Source organism: Tyto alba, unplaced genomic scaffold (assembly GCF_018691265.1).
Source record: "Tyto alba isolate M040663 unplaced genomic scaffold, T.alba_DEE_v4.0 Super-Scaffold_41, whole genome shotgun sequence".
Lineage (NCBI taxonomy): Eukaryota > Metazoa > Chordata > Aves > Strigiformes > Tytonidae > Tyto > Tyto alba.
Window position 1 is genome coordinate 4,872,652 of NW_024881317.1, and position 27,330 is coordinate 4,899,981.

At 40.8% G+C, this 27,330-nt stretch overlaps 3 protein-coding genes across 7 annotated transcripts in view; 2 read left to right on the top strand and 1 right to left on the bottom strand.

Annotated features, from left to right (window-relative positions):
• Positions 1 to 7,789, top strand: part of IGF1R (insulin like growth factor 1 receptor) — a 194,459-nt gene extending 186,670 nt beyond the window's left edge. For all 4 annotated transcript variants that reach the window (XM_032994257.2, XM_032994260.2, XM_032994256.2 and 1 more), the window contains exon 21: positions 1 to 7,789. In XM_032994257.2, the coding sequence (XP_032850148.1) occupies positions 1 to 367 (367 nt within the window). In that variant the 3' untranslated portion in view covers positions 368 to 7,789.
• PGPEP1L (pyroglutamyl-peptidase I like) lies at positions 1,747 to 26,194 on the bottom strand. 2 transcript variants are annotated; one of them, XM_042803744.1, is made up of 9 exons: positions 26,000 to 26,194; positions 24,334 to 24,824; positions 20,888 to 21,009; positions 20,639 to 20,794; positions 17,896 to 17,948; positions 11,092 to 11,208; positions 10,376 to 10,605; positions 8,110 to 9,419; positions 1,747 to 3,145 (listed from the first exon to the last, which is right to left on the bottom strand). In XM_042803744.1, exons 4-8 carry the CDS (start codon positions 20,670 to 20,672, stop codon positions 9,251 to 9,253), a joined length of 603 nt encoding a protein of 200 aa, XP_042659678.1. In that variant the 5' UTR covers positions 20,673 to 20,794; positions 20,888 to 21,009; positions 24,334 to 24,824; positions 26,000 to 26,194; the 3' UTR covers positions 1,747 to 3,145; positions 8,110 to 9,250. The 2 variants fall into 2 exon arrangements, 1 of the variants encoding a protein (XP_042659678.1); XR_006166551.1 differs by lacking the exons at positions 1,747 to 3,145; positions 10,376 to 10,605 and having other exon boundaries at positions 9,306 to 9,419.
• Positions 25,730 to 27,330, top strand: part of LOC104368995 (protein FAM169B) — a 41,326-nt gene continuing 39,725 nt past the window's right edge. The window contains 1 exon segment of the mRNA XM_042803743.1: positions 25,730 to 25,852. Within this exon segment, the coding sequence (XP_042659677.1) occupies positions 25,819 to 25,852 (34 nt within the window). The 5' untranslated portion in view covers positions 25,730 to 25,818.

Sequence of the window (27,330 nt, forward strand, 5' to 3'; positions counted from 1 at the left end):
GTTTGAACTGATGCGCATGTGCTGGCAGTACAACCCGAAGATGAGGCCCTCCTTCCTGGAAATCATCGGTAGCATTAAAGACGAGCTGGATCCAGCCTTCAAAGAGGTCTCCTTCTTCTACAGTGAAGAGAACAAGCCTCCGGATACAGAGGAGCTTGACCTGGAGACTGAAAACATGGAGAGCATTCCTTTAGATCCCTCCTCCACCCTCCAACCCACTGACAAGCACTCAGGACACAAAGCCGAGAACGGCCCGGGCGTGGTGGTCCTTCGGGCCAGCTTCGAGGAGAGACAGCCGTACGCACACATGAACGGGGGACGCAAGAACGAGAGGGCCTTACCGCTGCCCCAGTCTTCGGCCTGCTGATCCTTAGAACCAGAATCTCACAGAAATAAGACGCAGAAAAACACGCGCATTGGGGGAAGAAAGAAAGAAAGTTACAATATATTCAAAAGCCTACTGTACCTCAGTGGATCTTCAGAACTGCCATAGCTGCACTTGGGAGAACCCTTTTTTCAGTAAACAAGTTACCGTATTTTTCTTTTTTCAATATGCAAGCAGATGTTTGTTTCAGTAAAGGACTCCATTCATGGGGCACACAGTTGGCCTTTTAAAACTCTAATGTTAACACTTAATAGCAACAGAAAACTTGAGATCTGATGTCTCTCTCTCCTCTCTCTCTCCTCTTTCTCTCTCTTTCTCTCTCTTTCTGTCTCTCTCTTTGCTTCATAATGGGAAACATATCTGCGTGCAAGTTCAACCGTACAGCACTTTTATCAGATCAAAGATATCGCAGGCCAGGTGGCTCCCCGGTACCCTTGCAGGCACCTGCCTAACACTGTAGGTCTTTATAAAAAATACAAACAAACAAAAAAAATACAAACAAAAAAAAACACACACAAAAAAAAATAAAAATAAAATAAAAAAAAACAACAAAAAAAAAAACCAACAACAAACCAACAAACAAACTAAAAAAGACTGGATTTTTAATGTTGCTCTTTAATCTTTTTAGGAACACATAAAAGAATAAAAAAGGGCCATCATTCGTCCAAGGTTGTTACCATTTTCAACGCTGCCAAATTTTGCCAAAAAAATGAACTCTTTGTTTTTTGTTTTTGTTTTTTTGTAGGCATGGAAGGAGCACAGTAATCAACTGCTCTGTTTAAAAGAGATCCTGACCAATACATTCTATTCAATCATACACTGGTATTTAAAAAAAAAAAAAAAAGTAATTTAAAAAATCAAATTGTCTAGACCTTTTTTCAAAACTGGACAAAATGTGATTTTATTTTTTTTTTCTTGTGATGGAGAAGATAACAGGGATGGGGGTAAAGAAACAGCCCTCCCTCCACCCCTATCCCCATCCCAATGAATTCTGGACAAAACTGGCAGTGGTGAGCTAAACACGTGCATTTCGTACAAAAAAAGTCAACCGCACGCCAAAAATGAAACATGAAAATAACCGGCAGAGATCTCCATCGTTGCAGCCTGCCTTCCTTCACAGGCTTGCAAGGAAATAAACACCTAGAAACCTAAATTGGAGAAGACAAAAAAAAGCAGTAACCGGATTCAAGTATATGATGCTTTGTTGACCTTTTCTCTTTATTATTAAGACTTCTCGAAGGGTCTTGCAGTTCTATGTTAGACCATGGATCATTTGCATACACATTGTCTTTTGTGTCACTTTTATAACTTTTTTACGGTTCAGATACTCATCTATATGTCTGTACAGAAAAAAGCTGCTATTTTTTTTGTTCTTTATCTTTGTGGATTTAATCTATGAAAACCTTCAGGTCTGCCCTCCTTCCCTTCCCTCCCCTCCCACTTCAACAAATTTTCTTATGCTTTGTACTATAGTGTGTAACTTTACTTCCTCCTTCCCAGTAACTGATACCTTTCATATGATTTGCCATGAACTGTTTAATGCCTTTTTATAAATACATTTCCTCCTTTTTTTCCTTTTTTTTTTTTTTTTTTTTTTTTTTTTTTTTTTTTTTTTTCTCCTCCTTTCCATTAGTTGTTTTACAACATCTTGGCTGTGTGGGCTACAGGGCTTTTGAGGGGGACATGGAGAAAGAAGGGACACCCCGCACGGAAACAACTTGAGCAGTGCTGCGGTGTGGTGTTTTTAAACCCCAGTTTTCCTTCCTTCCCACTAACCTCTGCCCAGACAGCATGCGAGTCTCTTACAGTGCAAGGCATGATACAAACTCAGGTCAGAAAAAAAGGTTAAATATTTAGTACATTCTTGTTCAGTGTTTATATTCATTGTTGTACAAGGGTCCTACCCTCCTCCTTCCCTCCCCGCTTGTTTTGGTTGTGGCACACATCCACCCACCCATCCCCACACACTCTCCCCACACAAACACACACACGTATTTTATTTTTTTATTTTATTTTATTTGTTGGGTACAACAGCAGACACCAGGCTTTTGGGTCACTGATTTTTAAAAAAGACTATTTTAACCCTTCCGCCCCGTGAACAAGAGCTGTGCCAGTTGCAGCTGGTGATGCCAGGCATTCTTAAGGTGGCCACTGAACACCTGGCTCCGGCAAACCCCAGCTCTTCACCTTCCCGATGAGGAAGCCCTCGCAGAGGGCACCCTGGGCTGCACTTCGCACCCCTGGCAAGAAAAAAAAAAACCCAAAGCCAAACCAAACCCACCACGCCATTTCCATGGGGCTGGGTGGAAAGCGTTGTAGCTGGGGCCGGTGGCTTGGCTAGCAAACAGTTAAGTGTTGGCAGCTATGGAAACCCGTACAAGTACAAGCTTGTTGCTTAAATCATAGACCAAACCTCAGAACAAAAGAAAACGAGTAAGCTTGTTTGTTCAGTTGCAGAAGCCTTGGTGAAAGGGGAAGGAGGGGGCCATCAGAACGTCTACAACCAAGGAGTCGTACCAGTTGCTCTTCTTACATTAGTTACAGCATCTAAGCCTTTGTTTAGCACTGATCCAACCAAATGATGGCAGTGAAGAGGTGGTTCTGGGATGGAAACGTTTAAATCTTTTGAGTAAGAACAAAGAATTAAAATATACTGATTGCTAGTTTTGACTGGAGATTTTAAAAAGTTTGTAGTGCTTTTTGCTTGTGTAGTTTAGATCCCATTATCTTCTCTTGCCTCTGTCCCATAGTTATTTTTCCCTTTTAAAAATGAAAAAGACAAAAAAGTTAATTAAGAAGGTATTCTATGTAGGATTTTTTATTTATTTTTGTGATATCAGTTTAAATCACTGTAGAGATGCCCCATAATAAATTTAAATACTGAGATAAGGGGTTTTGAGTATGACGGGGGACAGTTTTTGATTTTTTTCAAACATTTATCTACCTCACTCTTATTTTTTTATATGTGTGTATATAAAAAAAATACATCTCACATTTCTCAGCAGCCAATAAATGCCGTTGATACTGGTAACCTCTCACTCCATATACCACATGCTCTAGGTTCTGGAGGGGAACAGTCACTGCCTGTCACAAAGGGTCACCTCAGAATATTTGCCGCAATTCCAAGGAGTTTCTCCACTTCTTTGGTTTAGATTCTTTACTGCAAGGAGAAATCCAAGAGTTGGCTGATGTAGTGTGACCATTCTTAAAGGAAACACAAAGGCTTTTTAACGTGCTGTCAGCAGTCCTCAGGTCAGCAACAAAATGCTGTGTGTTCAGATGAGCGGAGACAGAGCTGACCTGATACAAGGACTTCAAATTATGACTATTTGATGAAATCTGTTACAGAAATCAATTGTTTACAGTGTCTGAAGGTCCAGAAGAATTACTAGAGTAAAGGGAATGGTCTTTCTGTTTGTCCTGTAGAATGGGCTAAGTCATTACTACCAGTTTTTCCTCAGATGCCACAAGCACCGAAAAGGCATTTGGCTGAATCAGCACCTAAAAATAAATTGGCTCATACAGCAATAGCATTGCTTTCTTGACCAAAAAAAAAACACTGAAAAAACCTGTCACAGGCTGCCTGATGATACTACTACATCGAGTTTACAGCTTTGGATCTTTGCTGCTTCTGTTTGATGAGAGCACTGATATTTTTTTTTTTTTTTTTTTTTTTTCAAAACTAACATTGAATTGATTTCTTTTAACGTGCCAGTAAAAATTCAGTCCCCTTTTCTTTCCCTGTTTATATGCTTCATAACTGTGGATTCCGATGGACCAGCCATCAGATTTTAACTGCCCTCTGACAGCGTGTAACTGGTTTACAAGCACACAGGACTAACACGAGCTTGCCATCAACTTGATGTATAATGTTTCTCTTTTTCCAGCTCTGGCAGCTGTTCGTGCAGGTGTTGGTTGTGGTATCTGAATAATGTGGTGCTTGGCTACTTCGAGTTGTACATGGCCTCTTGAATACACAGCGCTGTGGTTAAGTACTACAGAGTTTGTCTTTGGAGGGAGTGTTTCTCTCTGGCCCTGAGAAACCAGCAAAATTTCAAGTTTTTGCTAGGTTGTTTTGCTTTTCCATTTTTTATTAGGTTCCGGTGACCTTTTGGTGCAGTGGCTGTTCTCCTCTCTTGCACATATGGATTACCACAACTGGAGATCCTCAGATCTTTCAGCTGGCTAGGAGGGTTTTGTTAAAACTGTCCAAGTTACTGGTTTTTATAATTGTATGTAGGTGGTTTTAAAATGCATTAGGAAGAAACACTAACGACGTAGCACCCATCATGATAAGCATTTCAAAAAGCACTTCAGTAGAAGACAGTCACGTGCCATCACATCCGCATGTGTGATGACAGTCAGCTCTCCTGGACCAAACCACCTTCATCATACCATTGCGTTCTGTGTTTGCAATTCAAGCTTAATTCCTTTTTTGTTCTGTTTGTTTCCATAGGGGTTTTTTTTTGTTGTTGTTGTTGTTGTGTTTTGTGCATTTTGAATAGCTTTATTCACATGGGTTTTTCATGCAGACTTCCCTTGGACAGTAAATCAACTTGTTTGTGCATGTGAACAACTGAGAATTGATGTTGGCTTGATAGAGTCATAATATGGTTTGTAATGTTGTTCTTCCCTGAGACCACTGGCTTGTCTGGTATGGAAAATTTATTTAGAACTTCAGCTATGTTTGAATAAAGTTAAAGTAATCCAGTTTGTTTATAAATTAAAAACAAAAGCCCACCCAGCCCTGAAAACCAGCATTTTGATGGATGGTACCAAGGTGTTTTAATGCAGTAGGATAACAAACCGGCGTCACTGCAGGGAGCAGGCGGCTTTGATTTTAGTGCTCGGCCACTGTTCTCACCTGACTCGCATTTAAAAGCTGCTCGGTGGCGCAGAAGGTGGTTTGGTTGCAAAGGAACGTGGCTCCTACCTAAGCACGGAGGTGTCGGCTGCGTGGTACTAAACGAGATGCTCTTGGGGGAGCGATAAACTAGACGCAGAAGCCGAGCGTGATGGAAGGTGTGAGGCCGGCCTGTGTGCACCAAGTCTTTCTCAGCACGATGCCTCTGCTATTAAAGCTGGTTCTAAGTGATGTATGATTCTAGGCATGTTCACACTGATGCTCCTCTTGGCCTTTAAAAAACCAAGGAAGGAAAGCCCAGTTTGCCCAGGACGACTGGTCACCAGATGGAACTGCTGTCAGGTCCTCTGGGAACTGCTGAGGGGTGTTCAGTACAGGCTGAGTCCAAGTGAACAACACTCCTATTGTTGGTGTAACTCCATACATATATATCTATATATACATATAGATATCTGCATATGTATATCTATAATATAGATATATATATATATATATTTAAACCCTTTTCATTCCATTAGTACAAGTAACACTTGTTTCCTGTTATTCTTACTTTGTTTGTCAACAGTGTATTTAATCACTGGGCTGAACAACAGTGGAGGAAGGTGCAAGGGATCCACTCCTTACTAACCAGTGATGAAAGCCAGATATTGCAACTTAACCCATGAGTAGTTGTGCAGACAAGAATTTAAGAATGATGTGTAGAAACAACACTAGTGGCCAGGGGTGCTGAAGATACAGAACTACAGATAGGCAGGAGGGCTTCGAAGGACACCTGGGTTCAGAAGCTGGCTGCTCAGAGACGCTGAGCGGCCTCTGCAATTGAGCACGGCCTGGTAAATCAGAATTGAGACAGGTTTGTGTGGAGACGCGTGGAAACGGAGGATGTGGAAATGGGTATTTACAAAGACACAGGGCTTGGCAGAAGTTGGAGGTAGTTTCCTGAGCCTGGTATGTGGGACAGCATCAGAGCTCAGGCATCACAATTCTGATCGCTGGTACTTGTAAATAAACCTCTGGACTTTCCAGCTGGAGTGGTAAATTCATTACCGGGAGTTTTAACGGTGGTTGTTATCGGTCTGTATGAATCGGTCTCAACTTACAGTTGGTCTGGTTTGCAAGTACCTGAAGACTATCACTAGTTTGTGTGTGTGCTTATGCGTGTGTGCTCATCTTTTGGGGTTTTTTTGGTTTGGTTTTTTTTTTTTTTTTTTTTTGGTATGCGTTTCGTTGATTAGTAATCCATTAGCATTTTCAATAGGGCTTTAAGTCCAGTAGATTACGGGTAGTCAGTTGACGAAGATCTGGTTTACAAGAACTAATTAAATGTTTCATTGCATTTTGTAAGTACATAGAATAATTTTATAAAATGTTTGTAGTTTATAAATGCCTAAAATATAATTTAAGGGCACTTTTCTGTGTCTGTGTATGGGTGTGTCTGTATGTGATCAGTTTTTTTGATGGTACCAGTTTACTAGCTAGCTTTACAATATGCCAAAAAGGATCGCTGACTTGTCCAATTCATGGCGTGTCCCTCTCCCCCTACCCACCCAAGCTTTGTGTCCCAGTATACAGCGAACGAATAAAGAAGTTGGGGAAATGTTCTGTATCTTCAGTATCCTGGTCTTCCAGAGCCCTCTGGTTGGGGTGGGATCATCTTAACTGGTCATTTCACGCTGCTGTCTAGGGCAGTTAACTTCATGGATTACAAGAACCTCACTGGTCAGGGAAACAGAACGGGTTTTGCTGCTACCCAGGCTCGCTCGGGCTGGTCAGTACCTGCTTCACGGTGGCCGTGTGGTTTGAAGGATGCGACTGCATAAGGGAAAGAGGGAAGATGGTTTTCATAATTACTGTTGAAGAACTCTTTGCAGATTTCTCATCACTTCACAAGTTTGTGTGCAGCCTCTAAAGACGTTGAGCACCATTTGAAGCTTTGTTGAAATGAGCAAGGCAGGGTCCCTATTTATTTTTATTTAAGCGTATTGAAGATCCCTTCACCCTCACTCCCCCGATTTGACTAACCACATTGCTGAAGGGTTCTGATGATTTAGATACTGTTTCAAAATCAGCTCTTCTGTTTTCTGAACCAGTGAGGTTTGAGATGAAAGGATTGGCCAGAGTTTGTCTACCTCTGGGACAAAAACAAAACTAGAAAGTGCTAAGGAATGGATGCAGTTGCAAATACAACATTTTCCAATTTTTCTTGTTTAAATTTTTTTAAGAGAAAATTAAACAATAACATGGCCAATTTATTACATAAAAAGACTTGCTGTGTATAAATTATTCCTAAAGAAATTCCTGTGTTTATATTAAAATGAATCAGTAGATAAAAAAAAATTTCAAAATGTTTTTGTATATTCTGTTGTAAGAATTTATTCCTGTTATTGCGATATACTCGGGATTCTTTACATTATGAAAAGAAGAAACTTTGTCTATTTTGAATGGCTGAAGCTAAGGCTCCTTTAGTTTCTCTTACTCTGCTTTTTTCTAGTAGTTTCAGTACTACATGATTTAAGTTAAATAAAAGAATTCTGTATGCATTTGCCTGTTTCTGAATTTGTTGCTCCTTATGCAAAGCAAGTACAGGTTAGAAAATTCAAAGTAAATCTTCTCTGTTTTTTTTTCACTGCCCTGTTTGGCTGCACTTAATTTGAGCTACTGCACATAAATCTTAGTTAGAGGTCAATACTGCCATTATGCTGTGTTGAAATCAAAAGTATTTTCATCCAGCGACACTGAGCTTGTGAACCCTTTTTGACTGGGACTCTGAGTACTGTTTTGCAGTTGGTAGTTCCCTTGAATAAGGTAAGCATTTTTATTTTTTTATTTATTTGAAGAAAACCTGCTCATTTACCCTTACCACGACCTAGAGAGGAGGCATCCAGCACATGGTTATCAGTTTGCTGTAACGGTCACTGGAAAAAGACAGTGGCAAGAAAACTGTCATTATCTTGGCATTTCCAGTTCCTCCAACTTGTCATCAGTGTTGACTAAAATAAGGCAGGATGGTGGCCCAAAGCTTCCTCAGCTGTCTGTGTTTGAGACGTGGAGGAGCCTGGCTTGGCAGGGAGAAACACAGAAATGATCTGTCGCTGTCCGATTCCAAGTGTTCCAGTCTGGAATCTGATTCGGTTCCTGTTTTGTAAGTGACATTATGTGCCATAACACTTTCCACAGCACAGTGCTTCAGCGATCGCCTTTCTTGGGACAAGTCAGCTCTCTGATTGTGATACACAGGTCCCTGAATAGCCCTCGCCTCTCCTGCTGAAAGACCGTTGCCTTTGTGCTGTGTCTGTGGGAGGCCCACAGTGTTTTCCTTCGGGACAGGCACTGGGAATTTGGGCTCCGTGTTTGTAGGCAGTTGAAACCCAAATTACTAAGAGCATTACGGTTCCTGCTGGATTCCAGCTTTTGCTTTGAGTCACTCTGGGTTCATAGCCCATTTCTGATGTGGAAACCAGCATTTACAGCAGGTCACTGAGAGAACTGTAAAGTGTTACGTTCCCATAACAGGATCCCTACCTGTGTTTTGTTTTCCTCCGTATTTACATTTTCTGCCTGGACACGTATGGCTGAACTATCCCTGTGGACTCGGACAGGGGCCAAGGGGGCCTCTGTTCTATCTGTCCAGTGCTGAATGTCCTTACGGCCGTAGGCATCCGCCTTGGTTCGGCTCAGTCTTTATTAATGTCTTCCTAACCATCAGAACTAGGATTAAGCATCTAAAATGTTTTAAATCCAGTTTCACGCCGCGTTAAATCTGAAGCAACCTTATAATTGTTAGCAATACAGACTGCCAATCATTTGTTTCTTCTCTCAAGGTTTTTACACCAAAGAGAGATGTAAATAGTTGTTCGGTTTTTCTAAGGAAATTGCACTGAAACATAGAATATAAAATCCTTTATGTAGGGGTTTTAAATAATCTTTAGATTTGTTTAATTTAAGGGGTAATGAATTGCATTCTAAGAAATCCTCATTTTTTTTTTCTTACATGATCCATCTTACTCTCTCTCTTTCCCACATTGTTTTAACATTTCTAAGATAATGGTCTGTAATGCTTTTCCTAGAAGGTCTGCTGTTACCGATGTGGATAATGGCGGCACATGGATGAAAGCTGCTCTTCCATTGCCATAGTAGAGAGACGCGTAGTAGGTGTAATCACAGATGTATCTGCAATATTAAGAACAAAACCAGTGACCTGAATTAAGGAACAGTAAACTTTGATGAAATATTCTTTTAAGTAGCCAAATCAGATCCGGTTTATGAAATTATTAAAAACATATTTGCTTAGTGAGTAAAGGAAATGATGAAATAAACCAAGTTTGAGAAACGAGTGTTTTTTATCTGATAGTTTGGTTTCTCAGACACCCACCCAGAAGGAACTTTAAATAAAAAAATCACAAGACGTGTATTCTTTTCTAGGCTTCTCTCAGCTACGTGAGATGGGAAGGGTAACACAGCCCACTGGAACTACGGCTGTGTAATACAGTTTTTTGTGTAAGTCATACAATCTCACCATCTGGAGATTTCTTTTCCTTATCACGCTACCCTTCCACTTGCAGGTGCAAATCCTGAAATTAAGGGCCAAGATTAGGTGATTTTTATTTTTTTAAAAAAGATCGTTTACTGTTTTCTTTGTTTTCCTTTTAAATGAAGACTAGCATAATAGAAAATTGCTTCAGTACTGCTGAAACACATAATGAGATCACAGACATCGTTCTAAAGGTACCTGTAATTGCTCTGTTCTTCAGTGTATGTATTTACATTTTGTATCCCTCCCAGTTGGGAAAAATAGATTAAAATCTGCTACTAGTCAGTATTGCTTTCAGACTCTCTTAATAGCTCTGGTTTACTGGGGTTGTTAATCACAGGGCGTGCTATGTTGAAACTTGTTTCTTTTGGAATTTACAAATCCATGGAAAATTATCTACTGGCTGTAGTTTTTCATGAAGGCTGCTTTACATAAAATTTAAATGTATCCCAATTTCAGACGTGTGCCCCGCTGAAGACTTTGCTTCAAAGTGATTTTGGTTGGAGGAAAAGCCGGGGCAAAAATTCTTCAAGGTTAAATGAGCTGATTGAGTTACTTCTGCTTTTATCGTGAGACCCCGATGTGCAGTGTTTACCTTCCCGCATCTCTGGAAAAGATGATATCAATCCCTTCCACTGAAATGTTTTTCCAGAGAGTCTTCATATTAATTGTAGATTCAATCTTTTCTGGGCCATCTAGCATGCAACAGCCGCCTTCTGGGTGAAAACCACAAGCATCCATCTCTTGGTAGCCTTTGTTCTTCCCACACTGCTCAAGGATGAGGAGTGCTTTGGCGGAGGAAGCCAGCCCAACGTGAACAGTAAGCTGGTGTTTCCCACCAGTGAATAACAGGAAATTTAAAATGAGACCTGTTTTTTTTAAAAACAAGTAATGCAAGAGTGCCAAGCATTATGTGAAATACTAGCTTCAAGGTAGGGAGTCTTGCTGTAGCTCATGCTGAAAGAAAGCTTCGATAAGAGATTATAAATGAGAAAAAAATTACGCTTTAGTTTGTTGTGTCTAGTCAGCTCAGGACTTCAGAGCTGCGGTACCTTTTTTTGTAGTTTATGGTGGATTTTTTTCTTTCCTTTGTGCGGCACGCAGTTATGCTGTTTAAATGGTGCGGGGTTAAAACAGCCTGCTAATTACTGTGTGCTCCAAATTTCAGTTTGAAACCTTTGTCACAGTTTTAATAGTCGCTTTACAGGGATGTCTGATGCACATATTGTGCAATACACTTTTAAAGGTCCACACAGAATAATAATACTCATGAATGAAGGGGAAAATTTGTGTAACTTTCTAATTACTCACCAGTGGCTGAAGTGTTGTCCATATCTTGAAGACTTGCTCCTTTGCTTTTTGGTAAACCACTGGCAGCTGCATGACATGGAGATGGATGTTTTTACCAAGGCCTCTCTTGGACAGCTCCTGTGATCACAAAAAAGCCACCATGAACTTGTAAGAGCATCGGTTTTCTCAGATTGTGATAAAGAAATCAGCCTGGTCCAACTGAGAAAACATCTGAAAGAGCAGTGGAATGCTGTCTAAGCCTGCAGTTCCTAAACACTGGTCTGCAGTGAGATTCCCTGGTTTGCAGTACCTCCCCAAATTTTAACTGGGAGAGACTAAAATGTCCCGAACAATTTCCTAATGTCAATCCATGTGGAGCCATTTTCCAAAGGGACGCTCAGTCTCCAGTGGGCGCGGGAGCGGTTAGTGCGCAGGGCCTGGTCCCTGGGGAACCATGAAATACAGGATCTCTCAGAAGAGGCCCACACTTGAAAGCATCTAAATAGGCTTTGATAAAGGTAAGAGCTGTTCCTCCAAAAAATCTAGTAGAGCAACCTGCACTATCAAAAGACACAAATGAAGGAGAGTTCACATTGGCCGTCCACTCAAGTGACGCGCGATGTGCTGTCTTGAACTGGTTCAGGTGATCTCTGCCGGAGGTGACTGTCAACGTGAGGAAGGGCACATTCAGAATGGGTTTAATTTCTTTTTTGGTCTAGAATATGTTGCTCTAGTAAAAGGAAATACCACTCATTGGGATGTTACTTCTCTGCCATTTATGTAGAATTGAATTTCCACATGGGACCTTTTCCCAAAGGAAACAAAAATTCTGTTGGGGATTGAGGTGAAAGAAAGGAAGGCGCCTATCGAAGCAGTGGATTGGCCAGATGGTTGGAGGATGGTCTGGAGAATAAATGTCATGTGGAAATTACTTGAAATTTTTTTTGTCAACGGAACAGGTCTAACAAGCAAGGTATAAGCCTGTAAGTAGAAGGTAGGCTGCTGCAATGGCAGCATGCGGAAGGAATGCATCGAGGTAGAAAGCTTCAGAAAAGTCAAATGGTGGTTGGAAATCCCTGTTGCATTTGAGTGGACTGCTACCAAAGGAAGGTGCTGGTGATGTTTCATAGGCAAAAAGTCAGCAGCAGGTGTGTGATTACCCCAAGAAACCTGTAACTTTTTATTAAATGTCATTGTCTTCTCAAGCTTTTATTTCTCACTAAGGATACTCATGCGGATGAGGCCCACAGTTCTATGCTGTGCTAACCGGGAAATTTGCCCTTCAACACTGGCTTCCTATATAAACTGTTCCAGTTTTCTTGTCAGCGGAAACATTGATTAGCTGTGCTCAATAAACTATTTGACACAAGCAAGGAAACAATGCCTGCAGGGAAGTAAACACATTTAGAGAACAGTGCCAGCCTTTTTTCCTCTGGGCGCTGACAGTCTTTGAGAGACCATTGCATCATTTTGCTTAAGAATGCTGTACTGTTTCTTAGCTTCCAAAAAAGAAAACCCCAGCTGGTTCACAATTAGCATTTTCTTTTCTAAAGCATCTTTAATTTTAACATTTAATGAGATTCTTCCTTTTTGACTGTAACGCTTAGAGGACTCGACTACCCGTACCTTTGCTATGAAATGTGGAGACCCGAAGTAAGTTTTGAGGCCGTTCTCGTGTGCTCTCTGGATTGTCATTCTGTTGTCACACTTTGTCATGGGAGAAACATGCAGAAATACTTTTGTGCAGGACAAAAATGGAAGCTGGTCAATAGTGAAGGGCTGAGAATTTGTGTCAAAGGAAGAGAGTTTCATATGTCCTAAGCAATTTCAGCATGTTGTCAATAATGTCTATTTCTTTGTTGTCTATGAATCCGAACCATGAGCTTATACCCTCTTAGACCAGATGTTGTGAAAACATGGAACAAAAAAAAAAAAAAGGTTGTTCACTTGTCTCAGCCTTAACAAAAACCATTTTTGCATTCAAGGTGAGAGACTGAAGATAGTTAGAGGAGGATGACTGCATGTGGCAACTTGAGCTCACACTGGTAAGTTAATTCAGTGAACAAGTGTGTGTCTTTTGTAGTTGAGACAGCAAAGGAAACTTCAAAGGAGGACAAAAGTTTTGGAAGACTTTTTTGTGGGAGAACTGGTTCAAAAGAAAACATGAGGCTGCTTTGTTGGGAAGTTCTTCCAAAAGGAAAATGAAATCCAGCATTATCAGCTGATGACCTTGAGCTGTTGGTGAGCTGTGGTTGTAGACCCGATCCACCGAGCTCTGGCCCACGTTGTTCCACAGCCCTCCCCAAGGAGAAGGGATTTGCACAGAACAGTTATGCTCAGACGTGGTGGTTGTGTGTCACGCAGGCTGTTAGAGGCATCCTGAACTTCTAGAAAACTCCAGAAAATGCCACTGAGTTTGCCTGAGTTTTCACTGATTTGGGTTGCTGGGGAGGTGGGCAGGGGGCTGCATGTGTTAATTTTGTGAACCTGATTCAAAAAGGCTGTGTTGGTGCAGAAGGAAAGCCAAAAGTTATCAGTGATCCAGTCAGTCTGCAAGCATGTTGCAAACAAAGGGTTTTTTGTTTGGTTGTTTGGTGGATTTCTGTTTTGTTTCATTTTTTTTTTTTTTTTTTAAATCCTGCAGATAACTTTTTAAAGCTTTAGGGATGTATGAAAGTTCCAGAACAGAAATTAAGGCACTAAATGTCATCTCAGTTTCACGGATGATGAAACTAAAGCACGGAGGGAGAGAGACAGAGATTAAGTGACAAATTTCCAAACACCACATGGTCAGTGGCAGGATGAAATAAAAGATCTGATCCTCATCTCCCGACAGCAAACATAGTTCCCAGAAGCAGTTGGAAATGTGACCTGTTCTTTGCACTAACAGTTTAATTACTACGAATGTTGTCACTCAACTTACATTTGTGCCCTATTAACCAGGGACTTTGACCTTGATGGTAGACTGCCCTGGTAGGTTATTTAGCTGCCAAGTTGCAGGCAGGAGTTTCTGGAGGAGACGCAAAAACAGGGTCAGATCAAGGGTTATTGGGTGGGACCATCAATCTGTAATATGAAATAAATAATTCAGGGGGGTCTGGGATTCTGAGGGTCCCATGTGGTGCTGAAGAGCTAACACATCACGGTAACTCAAAGTGATCTGTCAGCAAATGCAGAGTAAATACTTGCTGGTGTTTTCCTTTAGAGAGAATGTTCTGTGTTTCCAGAGTTAGAAGTGCTGCTGGTGGAGATTTCATGCATATTTTAGGAGGGTATTTCAGGTGACTGGACTTATGAGAACCATGAAAAACTTAGTGAGACAGGTTTTTAAAAGAGAAGCTGTCTTTCTAGTGCTAGACAGCCATGTTGGGCCATGTGGCAGTGTCTATAAAAGCTCTGAAGCTTTTCTCAGTGACCCTGGATTGACAGGTTCACCTGTACTTTCAGATCCACCCGACTATCCTTTTCCCTGGACACTCGAGGGGTACTCGCTGAGGAACGAGTACTCCATGGATGCAATGCTGATGAATGCCTCGTGTGTGCGTCGCCTTGTGCTGTGCTGAGAATGTGGGTTCATGCAAAAACAACAGGGTATCCTATGGTTCTTGGAAAATTATATTTCCATATTATAAAGCAGGCAAAGCGGGACAATGCACTGCTACACAGTACAGTAAGAAACCCAAGAATTCAGAAGAAATACTCTTTCTAAACCAGCAGAAATAGAGATTTGGAGAGTTTTGTTTATATTTACCACCCGATTCCTGGGGATTTCAGAAAACGTAAATTGGCTTGTTCACCAAAAAGGTAGTCATAAATAATTAATTTGTAAGAGAAACAATAGAACACAGCCATTTTTCTGAGTGCCCAATGAGGGCATAGAAGGGATGCAGCTATTGGGATGGGCTGGTGCTCACTGGATCAATCTCTGATCCTCCCTATGGCAGGAGGAAGAGGTTGAGGAAAACAGCTGATCCCGTCACCGAGACAGAGTGCAACAGCATCTCACAAAGAAGCTGGTAACAAGGGGTTTAAGGAAGGAGTTGTGCCTAAGAGCAAACATTGCTCACAGAAGTGAAGCTGTTGCTCTTTGGTGAAGACTCCACTTCAAAACACATGGAGGGCGAGGCTACACTTTGAGAATTAGGAGCCTGGAACTCCTGTAAAAATAAATGCAACAGGATTTTGGATGCTTTTGGCATGAGGACCCTTCTGGGATGTGAGCTCTTAAGATTACATGCATCAGCATCACAACATCACTGAGGGTGCCATGGTATCCAGGATTTTGATAAGAACCTAGTTAATTTTGAGGTAGCAATTAGGACGGTTCTGGCTAATGCTACAGAGGCAATTAAGCCTGAGCAATCGTGTTTAGTAGCTCTGGTCTGGCTGCTCAGTACTTGCTTAGGGATGAGTTTGAGTGCACACTTGCTTGGTTCTCAGAAGAGAGACATGGCAGGAGGGCTTTATGTCACTTTAGTGATTGGTGCAGGAACGCAAAGCCAAGAAAGGATTACTTCCAGATGTAAATACTAAATTTTGCTATCTTTAGTATATGTGCATAAGCTTCCTGAAGACCATAGGGCTACTCTTGTGAACAAGGCCAATGGAACAATACCGTGAGATTGTTATTTAGCATGGAGAAGCCTATCAAAATTCAAAGTACTTCCAGATTTGCAGCAGATCTCCCTGAATTTCCTGGATTTAACCACCTTTGCCAGGGAATAGGAAACCAAAGCAGCATCCCCAGTATGAATACAAATTAATTCCACGCAGAGAGTGTCGCATCAGAGGGAAATGGATTTGTTCTCCTCCATACACAAGGACTAACATCTGTTTCATTATGGAAAGCTGTAGCCCTTGTTACATAACTTCCTGGCATAGCCAGCACATGGCAGTGTTACAGAAAACTCATCGGTGCGTTTTCACTTTAGGCTGTTTTGCTTGCAGATAAAGAACATGTTTTATTTTCAGCCAGAAGAGGATGATCTTGCACCCAAAATTAGAACCAATAGGAATTAGGAAATAATGAGCAAGAACACTGTCAACTGACAAGTATTTGTGGCTTAGGGCACAGGTCAAGTTGGAGTTAATTTATGGGTCTCCTGTGATGACTAGGCTGTGAAAAGGTATCACAAGTATTTTTGTTTCTTGTTAGCCTACAGGGATAACATCCCTCATGACTCTGAGTGGGTAATAGATTTATTCTACCAAACACGAAGATGCACTCAGCATTCTTCACCCAACAAAGCTAGAATAGAAAATATGTATGGGTTGGTGGAGTGGCTATAGCTTTGTCTTGGGAAAAATGTATTAGCTCCTGGTTTTTAATCAACTCGGCTTAACTGTACTTCATTTTCAAGACAGACCCTCAGTAGCTGTCACCAAAGCTTGTAATATGGTTATAGTCCTGTAGAGTCATTATCTTTCTATCATTACTAATATTTTCTTCTAGCTATCTTTTTCATTTTAGTGTTCAGAAGAATTTATATATTTATGGACTTATTTCAGTCACCATAATAGAACATAGCCTCCTCAGTTTGTTTTAAATGTCTTGCTTTCCATTTTTACTGTTATTGTCCGTTTTTTCTTGCAGATATTCGACCAGCCTTCCAATTCAGTTTGACTATCTTGACTTTTCTCCAACAAGTTTCAGATTTCATTGTGTTAACCTTCGTTCTCCCTTGGAATCACTAAGAACTTGTATGAAGGACCCTCCCAAAATAATTGTTCATCAATACCTTATGAGAGTAACTGAACTCAAGGAAAGGCCATTGTCTGTTCTAGGAAGAATGAAAGAACCTTGCACACAGCTCGTACACGAACTTAGCAAATCTCTGCATCTGTTCCTACTGTTTAAACATACATACTATGACCTTTCATGCTTTAGATTGAGCTAGAATACTAAAGTACCAAACTAGTAAATTATTTCATTGTAGCAGACATAGCCTTACATACAATGGTCAGGTATTTATTTTGTAAGACATATTTAAAGACAGAAGTTATGTTATTGTGAAAGCTTAGATAATATTTTAAAAATTAGTAATCCTGTACCTGAAAAAGCATCTATTTGTGGAAATTTTTGGTGTTCCAAGAAATGTGGGTTCACACAAACAACAATTTGAAAATAAACAATTGTAACAGAAAAGTTTATGCTGAAAGCCACATCTCCAAACCATGTCTTTCTATCACCAAGCTAAGTTTGTTCTAATACACGCATTTAGGAAATAAGCAGGAATTTTCAAGACTCCATTTTAGACCTGTTGCTGCTAATCAGGGTGTGTGGAAGGGGAAGAAATCTGAATGACCTTGTTTTCAATTTTAACTGTAGACTTCACTGTCATGTGGAAGTGGAAGCCAAAGCTGAAATGTGAAATCATACTTAGAATTGGCATGCTTTAGGTTTTGTGTTCCTGAAGTAGGCAGTAAGAACTCAATAGACTATGCTTGTATGAGAAGGCAAATCACCTCACACAGACATCATAAAAATGTGGTATGAGATCATCCATTTACTGAAGACAGATATAACCTGTGACATTAGTTGTAGAGAAGGCACCCTGGATAAAAAAGTATCCTTTTTAAAAAATCAAGAATAATATTTTGAAAGGTGTATTAATAGCATCAAAAAAAAAAGTAATTTGCAAATAAAATAATATTTTACTTCTTAATTATCCTCTTTCTTCCACCTTGGGAGTCTGCTCCCTGAGGCACAATTCTGTTTAAGAGTCATGAGAAATAACTTTTTTGAAGGGAACAGAAAGCCTGAAAACAGTTTGCATTGGGATCTCCACAAAATAAATTCCCTCCCTCCCCTTTTTTCATGCTTACCTTCACTGCTTCCCAGCTGGAATTAACCAGGTATTGTCTGAAGGGACCAAAACCTGAGAAGAAAGGAAGGTGCTTTCAACCTATGCTTGCTCTGCAAATGTAGATTAGGTGCAGACATGTATGCACACACATATTTGTGTTTTATCTTCATATTTTTGGTTATGGAGGTTGAGGTTTTAGATAGGATTTAGCCTTTATAACACTTAAGGGAATAGTATTTTCATTTTTTATATGCACTGATATAAGAACTAATTTTGCAGTGTTCATTCATGTCAGGGCTTAATTATCAGACTAACCTTAACTGAAGCTGGTAAATGTACTGGAGCCAATAGGACAGATCATGTAAATGATGATTTTGGGCAAGGATCATGATCCATAGAAATACCATTACTAGAAGATCTGATGTTAAATACTCCCAAGTGACAGTCAATCTACCATTCTTACTGTTAAAGCCCATGAAGAAGAAGATATGCATATTTAATGAAAGTGTTTGAAAGAGTAAAATTTTATTTAATTTGTTTGTTTTTTTTTTTTTTTTTTTGTTTGTTTGTTTGTTTTTTTTTTTAATTCCTAGTAATGAAAATTCAAGTTTTCTGTCAGGGAAAATACGCTTTTTGTGGTGCTGGGCAAAACCTCTTCCTTCACTTTTTCCCCACAGGAAAAGAGAGGAGGAAAGGGAAAAGGACTCTTTGAATCCAAAGTACTACATTTAATTTTATGCATCCTTTCTTGTGAAAGTCTTTTTAAAATAAAAATGAAAATCTCATTTTGAGCTAGATGGGTATTTTGTCATGAAAAAGTTTGATGGAAAACTCCCACTATCTTTATTAACCTCAATTACTGTTCTCAAGCCAGAGTGCTTCCAAGACTTAGATACTGGGTGGCAGGAAAACGAGTTTGTGAAATGTCTTTAATGCTATAACTCTTATATTTAAAAATCCTTAATTGGATAAATAAATACTTGACAGCATATGATTGATATTTTGCACAGTAAAATGTACTTGTATGTAGGGACAATTAAGCCTAAATGCAGGCTTATGACAGCTTACTTAATGCTAGACTTTAAGCATTTCTTAATTTGTTAATACTTATTTCATAACTGCTCAATCTTTTTTCTTTAATATTATGAAAAGCCTGATGGTGCTAATACTTTTGACCATGTTTTCCCCAAGTTTAAGTTGGTACGACGGGGAGGGAACAAGGGAAATGGTACTCATTTCACATTAACAGGGAACATAAAACCTCACGAGTCCCACTTTGCTTTCAAAGCAAAATTAGGGTGACACCTACTCTATTTTGAAGCTATAATTGTTGTGCATGTTTGTGTACTAGTGTGTGCAGAACTGTATAATTATAATAAAGTTATTAAATAGCTCACAATGAAACACATGCATCTCAGTGGTGGCCTTAAGAAACTACTGCTTAGGGTAAAATTGTTCTATGAAAAGAAATGACTAAAGGTAGGAGAGTTTTGCTGTACTGAAATACCTGCAGCAACTTGGAGAGCTAACTGGCTGAATATCATTAAGCACTATATAATAAACTGGGCTCACTGCCAGCAGGTTTATAGTATGATCAGGTGAAAATGTGACAGAGGCATGCTGTGATAATCTCTGTAATAGCTTAAAGATGCGCCTTAAAGATAACAGGACACACTAGTCTAGAACTATTTGAACAAGTAGATTTCTGCACCTAAATAGCTATCTAAAGGGAGGAAAAAACCTAACAGGGTGCTAAAGTGTGTCCATTAATGGTACCTGCCATAAGTATCACAGGAGAGAACCAGATTGTCAGCCTTTAAAGAGGTTAGCAAATACCACTTGCTTTCTCCTGTGCTCCCCTTTCAGCTCGACTGCAGTTGTCTAGAGCAAGCCAAACTAGTTCTGCCTATCTTGCAGCTATTAATTTTTTTTTTTTTTTAAAAAAAAAAAAGTGTTTAATTGAAAACAGCAAGATGCACATCTCTTTGATGTAGCTTCAACCTCATTCGTATGTCCTCAGATGACCTGCAGTGGAAAATTATCCAGCAACTCACATGTCAAGATATGTGTAATGGATTGCCTTTAGATGAGCCGGTGGCAACAAGAGGAATAGCGAGTAACAGCATTCCTTAAGAGCTTTAACCTTTTAAAGCTCAGAAGTCTCTAGATGGTGGTTCTGCCAGTGTGATTCAGCAGTAGTTATAGCCAGCAAGAGAAACTCCAAATTTGGTCCCTTGTGCTGCATGTTCAGGCATGCTCCTTTGGTATATTTAAATTTAATGGTTTAGTTTAGCAGTGATGAGGCAGCATCTCCTGTTTAAATCTCCCTTACTTTGCTATGAAACTGAGACCCTGAAACTTGCCATGTGTTGCTCTAATTCTGGACGCTGACTATGTGACATTGTGATGCAACCTGGTTTTCTTGCTTCAGAGCTCCTTTTGGGTAAGCTTTATCTAATACTAGCCTGCACTGCCTTGAGCTATGTGGTTTGGATCAGAGAGAATGTCAACAAAGATTAAAACATGGAGAGAATGAACAACAAACCAAACTGGATGGCAGTAAAGAGGGCAGGCTGCAGTCTGTTTCCTCTGACATGCATCTGATTTTTCTGAGGAAGGCAGAGCAGCAAGTTATTTTCCATTTGGAATTGTTAGTATGACCATTTGCTACTGTTTTTCCCTCCAGGGAACTGTTTATGACAAAGATCAAGCATGTGTGCATACCATCTCTAGCTAAAAGAAGAATAAAATAAAAATCTTACCAGTTACAACCACAGTGTTGGAATTTGAATCCATGAAATCTATGTTCCAGGTGGTGAAATCTCGTTGTCTTTCAGTTCCAAACAGTCTTGTAATTCATGTATCTGTGGCAAACTTCTTCATCTGGGGCACCTTTTTTTCTTCAAGCTGTGATGTGTCTGGATTCACATGACAGGGATTATTGGTGATTCATGAAACTTTCAAAGCAAAAATTCTTATGTCTCTGTATTAAAGATAGAAGTCTGACTGACCAGCTGACTGACTGGGACGGCCCCAAACTTTTTCTTTCTTCAGCCACTCAATATTTAGGAAGAACAGGAAAGGCTTAAAGAAACTTCTTGCAAAATATCTGGCAATGCTTTTCACCAGAAACCTGTTTATGTACAAGTAAACAGAAAATTAATTTAACTAATTTTATTATTTCTCTGTGGATATTCTATTTTTAGCAGAGTTGTAACACACTTTAACAGTGAGGAATGACAACCACAAAAACATATATGACCATTTCTACTCTTCTTAAGACTTTTTCTAACTGACTTAAAGAACCCAGGGGTAACTTTGCTGTTCCTCTTCATAGCAGTTATCTAATTTACTAATCTTGATCTTTATTTTGTGCTATTTATAAGAATCCAAGTGCCTAACACTTTTAAAACCAAACACCAATAGGAAAATTTGTGCGTTTGCTAAACCAAAACATTTACTCAGTAATATCCTTGAATAGGCAACGTTAAAAAACCTCACTCCAACTCGCAAGGTCAAAGGAGCGCTAGGAGCAGTTATGGCTTGCTGACACTGGTGGGTTTAATAGCTGGTCTGTCTTCATTAAACTGAAGCATGAGAACCAATGGGGGGGCTGAAATCAAAACATATGCACATTGTCACTGCCCAAAACAAAAGCATATGAAAGTTCTCTTGGGAATTATAACTGTGGGCAGAGGGTTTCGCTGGGTCTTGTTTTGAGTAGGAAGTGTATGTGTGTGTGTGTGTGTGTGTGAGAGAGAGGGAGGGAGGGAGGAATATGCTAAGAATAGAAAGCCACTATATAATCTCAAGAGAGCTGGTAATTGGGAGACCTTAAGGAAAAAAAGTCTCTGAAGAAATCTCTTAGATTGGGTGGTGGCTGAATGAGGTTTGGAGCAATGAGCTGTGCCTGTCATTTAAATCCTCCCATGCTGAGATACAAAGAAATTTGTGGATTCTTTTAAATAAAAAGATCTTGATTCCCCCACCCATTTCTTCCCCTGACTAATACAACTTGCGAAACTAACTTTTGCTATCTGCTGAGGCTGAAGGAGCTGCTAATACAGTAGAAAGAACTCTCTGCAGCTTTAAATAAGGCAAAATCTGCCACTGACATCAGTGAATCACATCTATAATTCTACAGTCTTTCATTCTGTTATGTCAATTAAGATTTTTATAAATTATTTTTTTCTGTGTGACCAGTTAGTAAAACTCTTCCTATGATACTGAGCAGGACAATGACATACCAGTTTTCTCATAGTCATTTGTGACTTGTGCTTTTTTTTTTTTTTTTTTTAATAAAATCTCAGTATAGGGTGATCTAATGAACAAAGCATATGCATGGAATAAAGCAAGATTTAAGGTCTATAGCTGCTTAATTAATTTCCTGCATGAGAAATTATGTGTTTTGTTTGGGACGTTATAGCTGCTTTATAGAGATATATGAAGGGTATTGCTTGAATGACATAAAATACTAGGGATTTTATTAGATATTCTTGCAGAGCATAGATACAAATCTATTAGATCCATGCACTCTGCAACAACTGATATTATGTGTTTGGACTGGAGTACTAGTTTTCAAAGTGTTCATAACTGGCAAAAGAGAGTAGAAAAAAATATAGAGCATGGAAGATTATTTCACTAATCCTTTATAAGGAAGCTGATAGAAATTTCTTGGGGAGACACCTTCCCTCAAGACACTTTTTAATGACTCATCAGTTAAGCATTGTCTTCAATGGTTAAGTTAGTCCCTTTCCATAAGCAGAGGTTTGCTGATTTGGTAGTAAAGATTCTGAGACCTTTCCAGTGTTGTTATGCTTGTGCAAGTCTGGGAGGAATGTTAGTGGTTTGAATGAACCAGGAATCTGAAATGCACCTGAAATTCGTCCTTGCACAGATTTAATTGATTTCTGTTTCCATGGTTTATGTGCACGGTAGTACACTTGGAGCAATGATGTATGTATTGCAGCTGTACATGTAACAAACAGGATATGGTAGCTTCAAAAAAGAATAATAAAATCTTCTGGTTAGGCCTATGTTCTACCGAGAATTTTATTCAGGAATGAAACCTTTCTTTCCCCTAATATTTCTTCAGCTGAAGTTGAAACTACTCTTGAAATTTTTGTGGAACTATGACTGTAGTTTTAATATTAGCACTCACGTGTGTATATGTGCCCATAACAATAGATACCCAAGTCACTGGATATGTGAGGTCTGGGCAAATTAATCTCCCCATCTACAATTAAGAAACCAAGCCCTGGATATTGGAAGGCAAGTCACAGACACATCTGACTCAGCTAAACACTGTTTGGTTTTTTTCTTGCTATACACAAATGTGATTGGCACCTCATCTTGAGGTAAAGAAGTGGAAGCAACTCAATTATGAAAGCCCTGTTTATCACCTTAAATATTTTTCTGTACAGTTGTCTGATATATTTTTAAATTATTTGAACCACTGAGTAAGAGAGAAATGTATTTTCTGCAAATGCATTCTGACCACATTGCAGAACTGCCAGAACACTGCTTGAATAGCTTTTTAGTACTGATGGTAACAAGAACTGAATATGGCCCTTCACTTAGAAACAGCTCTTTAATTTTTATCTCTTTTATTATTACTTACATATAGGGTTTTTTATTTCTTGTTATTGGCAGTCACTGACCAATGTTTTAAACTGTTAAGTGGAAGTGTTTAATATATTCTAATTTTTATCTCAGCTGTTCAACGTTTAATCAGAGGAGGGAGAAATCAAGCTGTTATGCTATTTAACATTAAACTATAATGGGACTTTTTAATAGAAATTTCAGGATCTAACACTCTATATTTCTTTTCCATTCTAATAAAAATAAATGATCCTCAGGAAAGACTGAAGCTAGTCTTTAGGTAGATGGAATGCAATGTCACAAAAAGAGAGAAGACAAACATTTCAGTGTAAGGCTCACTGTTCCCTGAGGACCAATGCTGCTTCTATAGCAAACTCCATAGAAATGGTAAATAGAAGAATGTAATGGCAATTTCACTTACTTTTTTTGGATAGAGTTATATATTTTATGTTGTTGCCTTATTCGTATTAGTAGTTCTGCAGTTGATACCCCTGGTGTTTATCCAGTGCTTAGCAATAATGGAAAAAAATGAAATATTTATAATTTAAATGTAGCCAAGCTGTTCGGTGACTGTTATAACTTCAGTTCTGGTCTTCTTGCAGTATTAGCAAAAACTAACTGTTGTGGATGGACAGATTTTAAGATCTTATTTAAGTTTAATGCAGGGAAAAAGTACTTCAGTAGGAGAGCATGCAACTTGGGATCAATGGGTTGCTTTTGTTTGGGCATCATTTACCATGCACAAAATGACTCCTGCAAGCAGGATACACCCAATTTAAATAATTATTTATCAGCTAATATGCCAAATAGATAGCTAGGATTGACAGATTACTAAACTAAACAGTAATATGCTTACCACTCCTCTTAAGAAAACTGATGAGTCTTAGCTGGCCAGGAAGTTTCCAATATGCTGCGAAAGGTCAGTTTCTGTCCATTTGTTGGTATGGGCTGATCCTCAGCATTATTGAGCTTTCTTTGCATTTTCTGCTTTTCTTTCCTTCTGTAGCTTTTGTCTAAGCTTTCGCCAGCTAACTACTGTCATCTCAACAACAGCTCTCCTGTGACTTTAGTTTCTTGTCTTTCTTGGTTTTAGAGCATGTACTTTCTCATAGCTTAACAATTTTCTCAGTAAAACTCAGGCAAGGTCACACAGCAATGTTGCATCAAACTAGGCTTTGGACTATGGCACAGCCAAAGCCCTGGGCTGTGTGACATGGGGAGTGGTGGAAGGTACAAAGCTTCAAGTGATCATGAGAATGTGCTTAAATCCACCGATGTGCTGTAAAGCGCGGTTGTGTGACATCCGCTTTTTGGGAGCATCAGTGTACGGGCTGAGATGGCTCTGTCCTGTTGAAGAAAGAAAATACAAATATACTTTAGTATGTGATTTAAACCATTTGAAAGGAGGAGCAACGTGAAGGGAGGTTTTGGTCTCTGTGCTGACAGGCAATGGAGTACCTAACAACGATGTGAAGCACTCAAACTGCCGTCATGAAACCTTGTCTCCAGGTCACAGGGGTTCCTGGATGACATAAATGCAAAGGTAAGCTTGTTTCTTTGCAAACATACTGTTATTTCCATGTACTTTTTTCTTCACGACTTTGACTTTGATACTTGTATCTATTATTTTAAAAATAATTAAGCAATCCTACACTTGGGGTAGGAAGGCTCCCAGGAGTCAACACCTGGATTCTACTTTCTAATTTTGACAACTGTGTGTTCATTTTAATCTCTGTGCCTCAATTTTACGGTTTGTAATAATGAACAGCAGGCTCCCCGCCTGGGTTTCCGAAAAGACTCTTTTCACACCGACAATCCTCACTGCAGCGCAAAGCTGAAGAACGCTATAAAAATATTTTTGTACTTATTTTCCTTTGTAAACCTTCTGCCTCGGCCACCTGAACTTAAAGAAACGGGCGTTAGCCCTGTGGTTTGTCATTCTGTGCCGTTTAAGTGAAGAATTGGGAACTGGTGTTGGCAGTGTTGTGAGGACGCCGTCCCTGGCCGGCGCTTGCCGAAGGCCGGGCCTCGATGGCGGCGGAGGCGGGCTGCCCCTTCAGCCCACAGCCGCCGCGCCGGGAGCTGCCTGCGGCTCCCCCCCGCCTGTCCGGCACCCCGCGCTCCCTACAGAAACTTTTCCAGACTGTTTACCGACACCTCCCCCGTCCTTTTGTTTCCCCAGCCGCCCCACGACCGCCCTCCCCGCCTCCCGACGGCGGCTTTTCCTGTCAGCCAAGCCCCGGCCCCCCGCCCTTCGCGCCCGCCCGGGACCGGCCCGCACCGCCACCCTGTCCCGGGCCGGGGCGGGCCGCGGCGGTGGGAGCCCGCCTCGGAGGAAGTGATGGAGGCCGAGGGAGGAGGAAGAGCCGCCGCTGGTAAGAGGGGAGGGAGAGCGCTCGGGTGCTCCCCCGCGGCCTGCCCTCCTCCCCCCGCCGCCGCCGTCCCCTGCCCCGTCTCTCCCCTCACTGCGGCCGCTCGGCTCGCTTCGCCTCCCTCCTGCTCTTGCCGGGCCAGCTGCCCACCCGCAGCGGCTGGACGCCGGTGCCTGGCAGACGCACCGCCCGCCCGGGCTGTCCGGGGTCTCCGCCGGCGCCATCCCGCCCCTCCTGTGAGGAGCCGGCGGCGCGTCCCTCCGCCGCGCCGAAATGGCGGGCTCCCCGCGGCCCCGCCGCCGGGCGTGTCAGAGCGGCCTAAAACGCCGCAAAACTCTCGGGCTTTTCCAGGAAAACTTTGCTCAGTCGCCTGCGGTCGTGACCGGGTGAATCTCGGCTCTTCCCCAGCGCCCTGCTTCCCCAGGATCGCTTGAAGGGGGGGATGGTCCGGTCCTGCACAAAGCGGGGGTCAACCAGAGCAGGCTGCTACAGGGTGCTTTGCCCTTTTCCCAAGCGTACAGGTAACTTTTCCAGGTTTTCGGCTAGTCCAGGCTCTGCCCTGAAGCAGAGAGGAACTGGCCTGGTGATTTCTGTCAGCTTTGGTTCAGCAGGTGATGCCGGTGAAAGGCTCATCTCCAGACCCCTGTTTCCAGGGTGTGTTTAGGTCTCACAGCACAGCTGTATGAGTTTGGGACTTTAATGGCTAAGTCCTTGAGAACTGCTCAGGAGCAGAGGGAATACTGTGAAAAAATACCTTTACAGTTTTAAGGACAAATCTCGGGCAGCATCAGCAAGTGTTTACCCAAACTGAGCAAAACCATGGTTTAACAAAAGAGGCATGGTTTAACTGGGACAAAGGGGGCAGTAAACAGTCGCTTCTTGGCCACAGAAGAATAATTAGATTATTTTGGTGTAGAGATGAGATACGAAAGGCTTTTTATGCTGCAGAGTGCTTACCCCAATCGTTAAAAAGTATTCAGTAAAAACCCTCTTTGCTGATCCATGGTAGAACAAGAAATACATGGTCTCTAATGGTGAATTTTTTGGGAAAAAAGAGACTCACCCCTCATCTCCTTTCAGCAGAAGTTAAATTACTGGTGTTTCTGACAGTAGGCAAAGAGTGATTTGCCCATCAGAGGCCAACAGAACTCTGCCCTTTAGTACATGGTGGACTTAGGCTGCTTTGAAATGAACAGACATGTTAGTTCCCAAATGTCAGTGGTCCTAGTGCTTGGTAAGGGAGCTGATTTTAGGACAGGTGGATCTTCTGCACATGCTCCACTGTGGATTTCCAAGGGAGTCTGGCGTGTGCAGTGTTCCTGGTTTATATTTGACTAGGATCACTTCCAAGAATCTCTGTTCACGCACTTGTTTGGATAAGGGCCCATTGAATCACCTCAGTTAGCTTTTGCACTGCTTTCCCTCCTGCTCTGTTTTTATACTCTTCTTCCTTAATTTGTCACGCTAGCAGGTAAATGGAG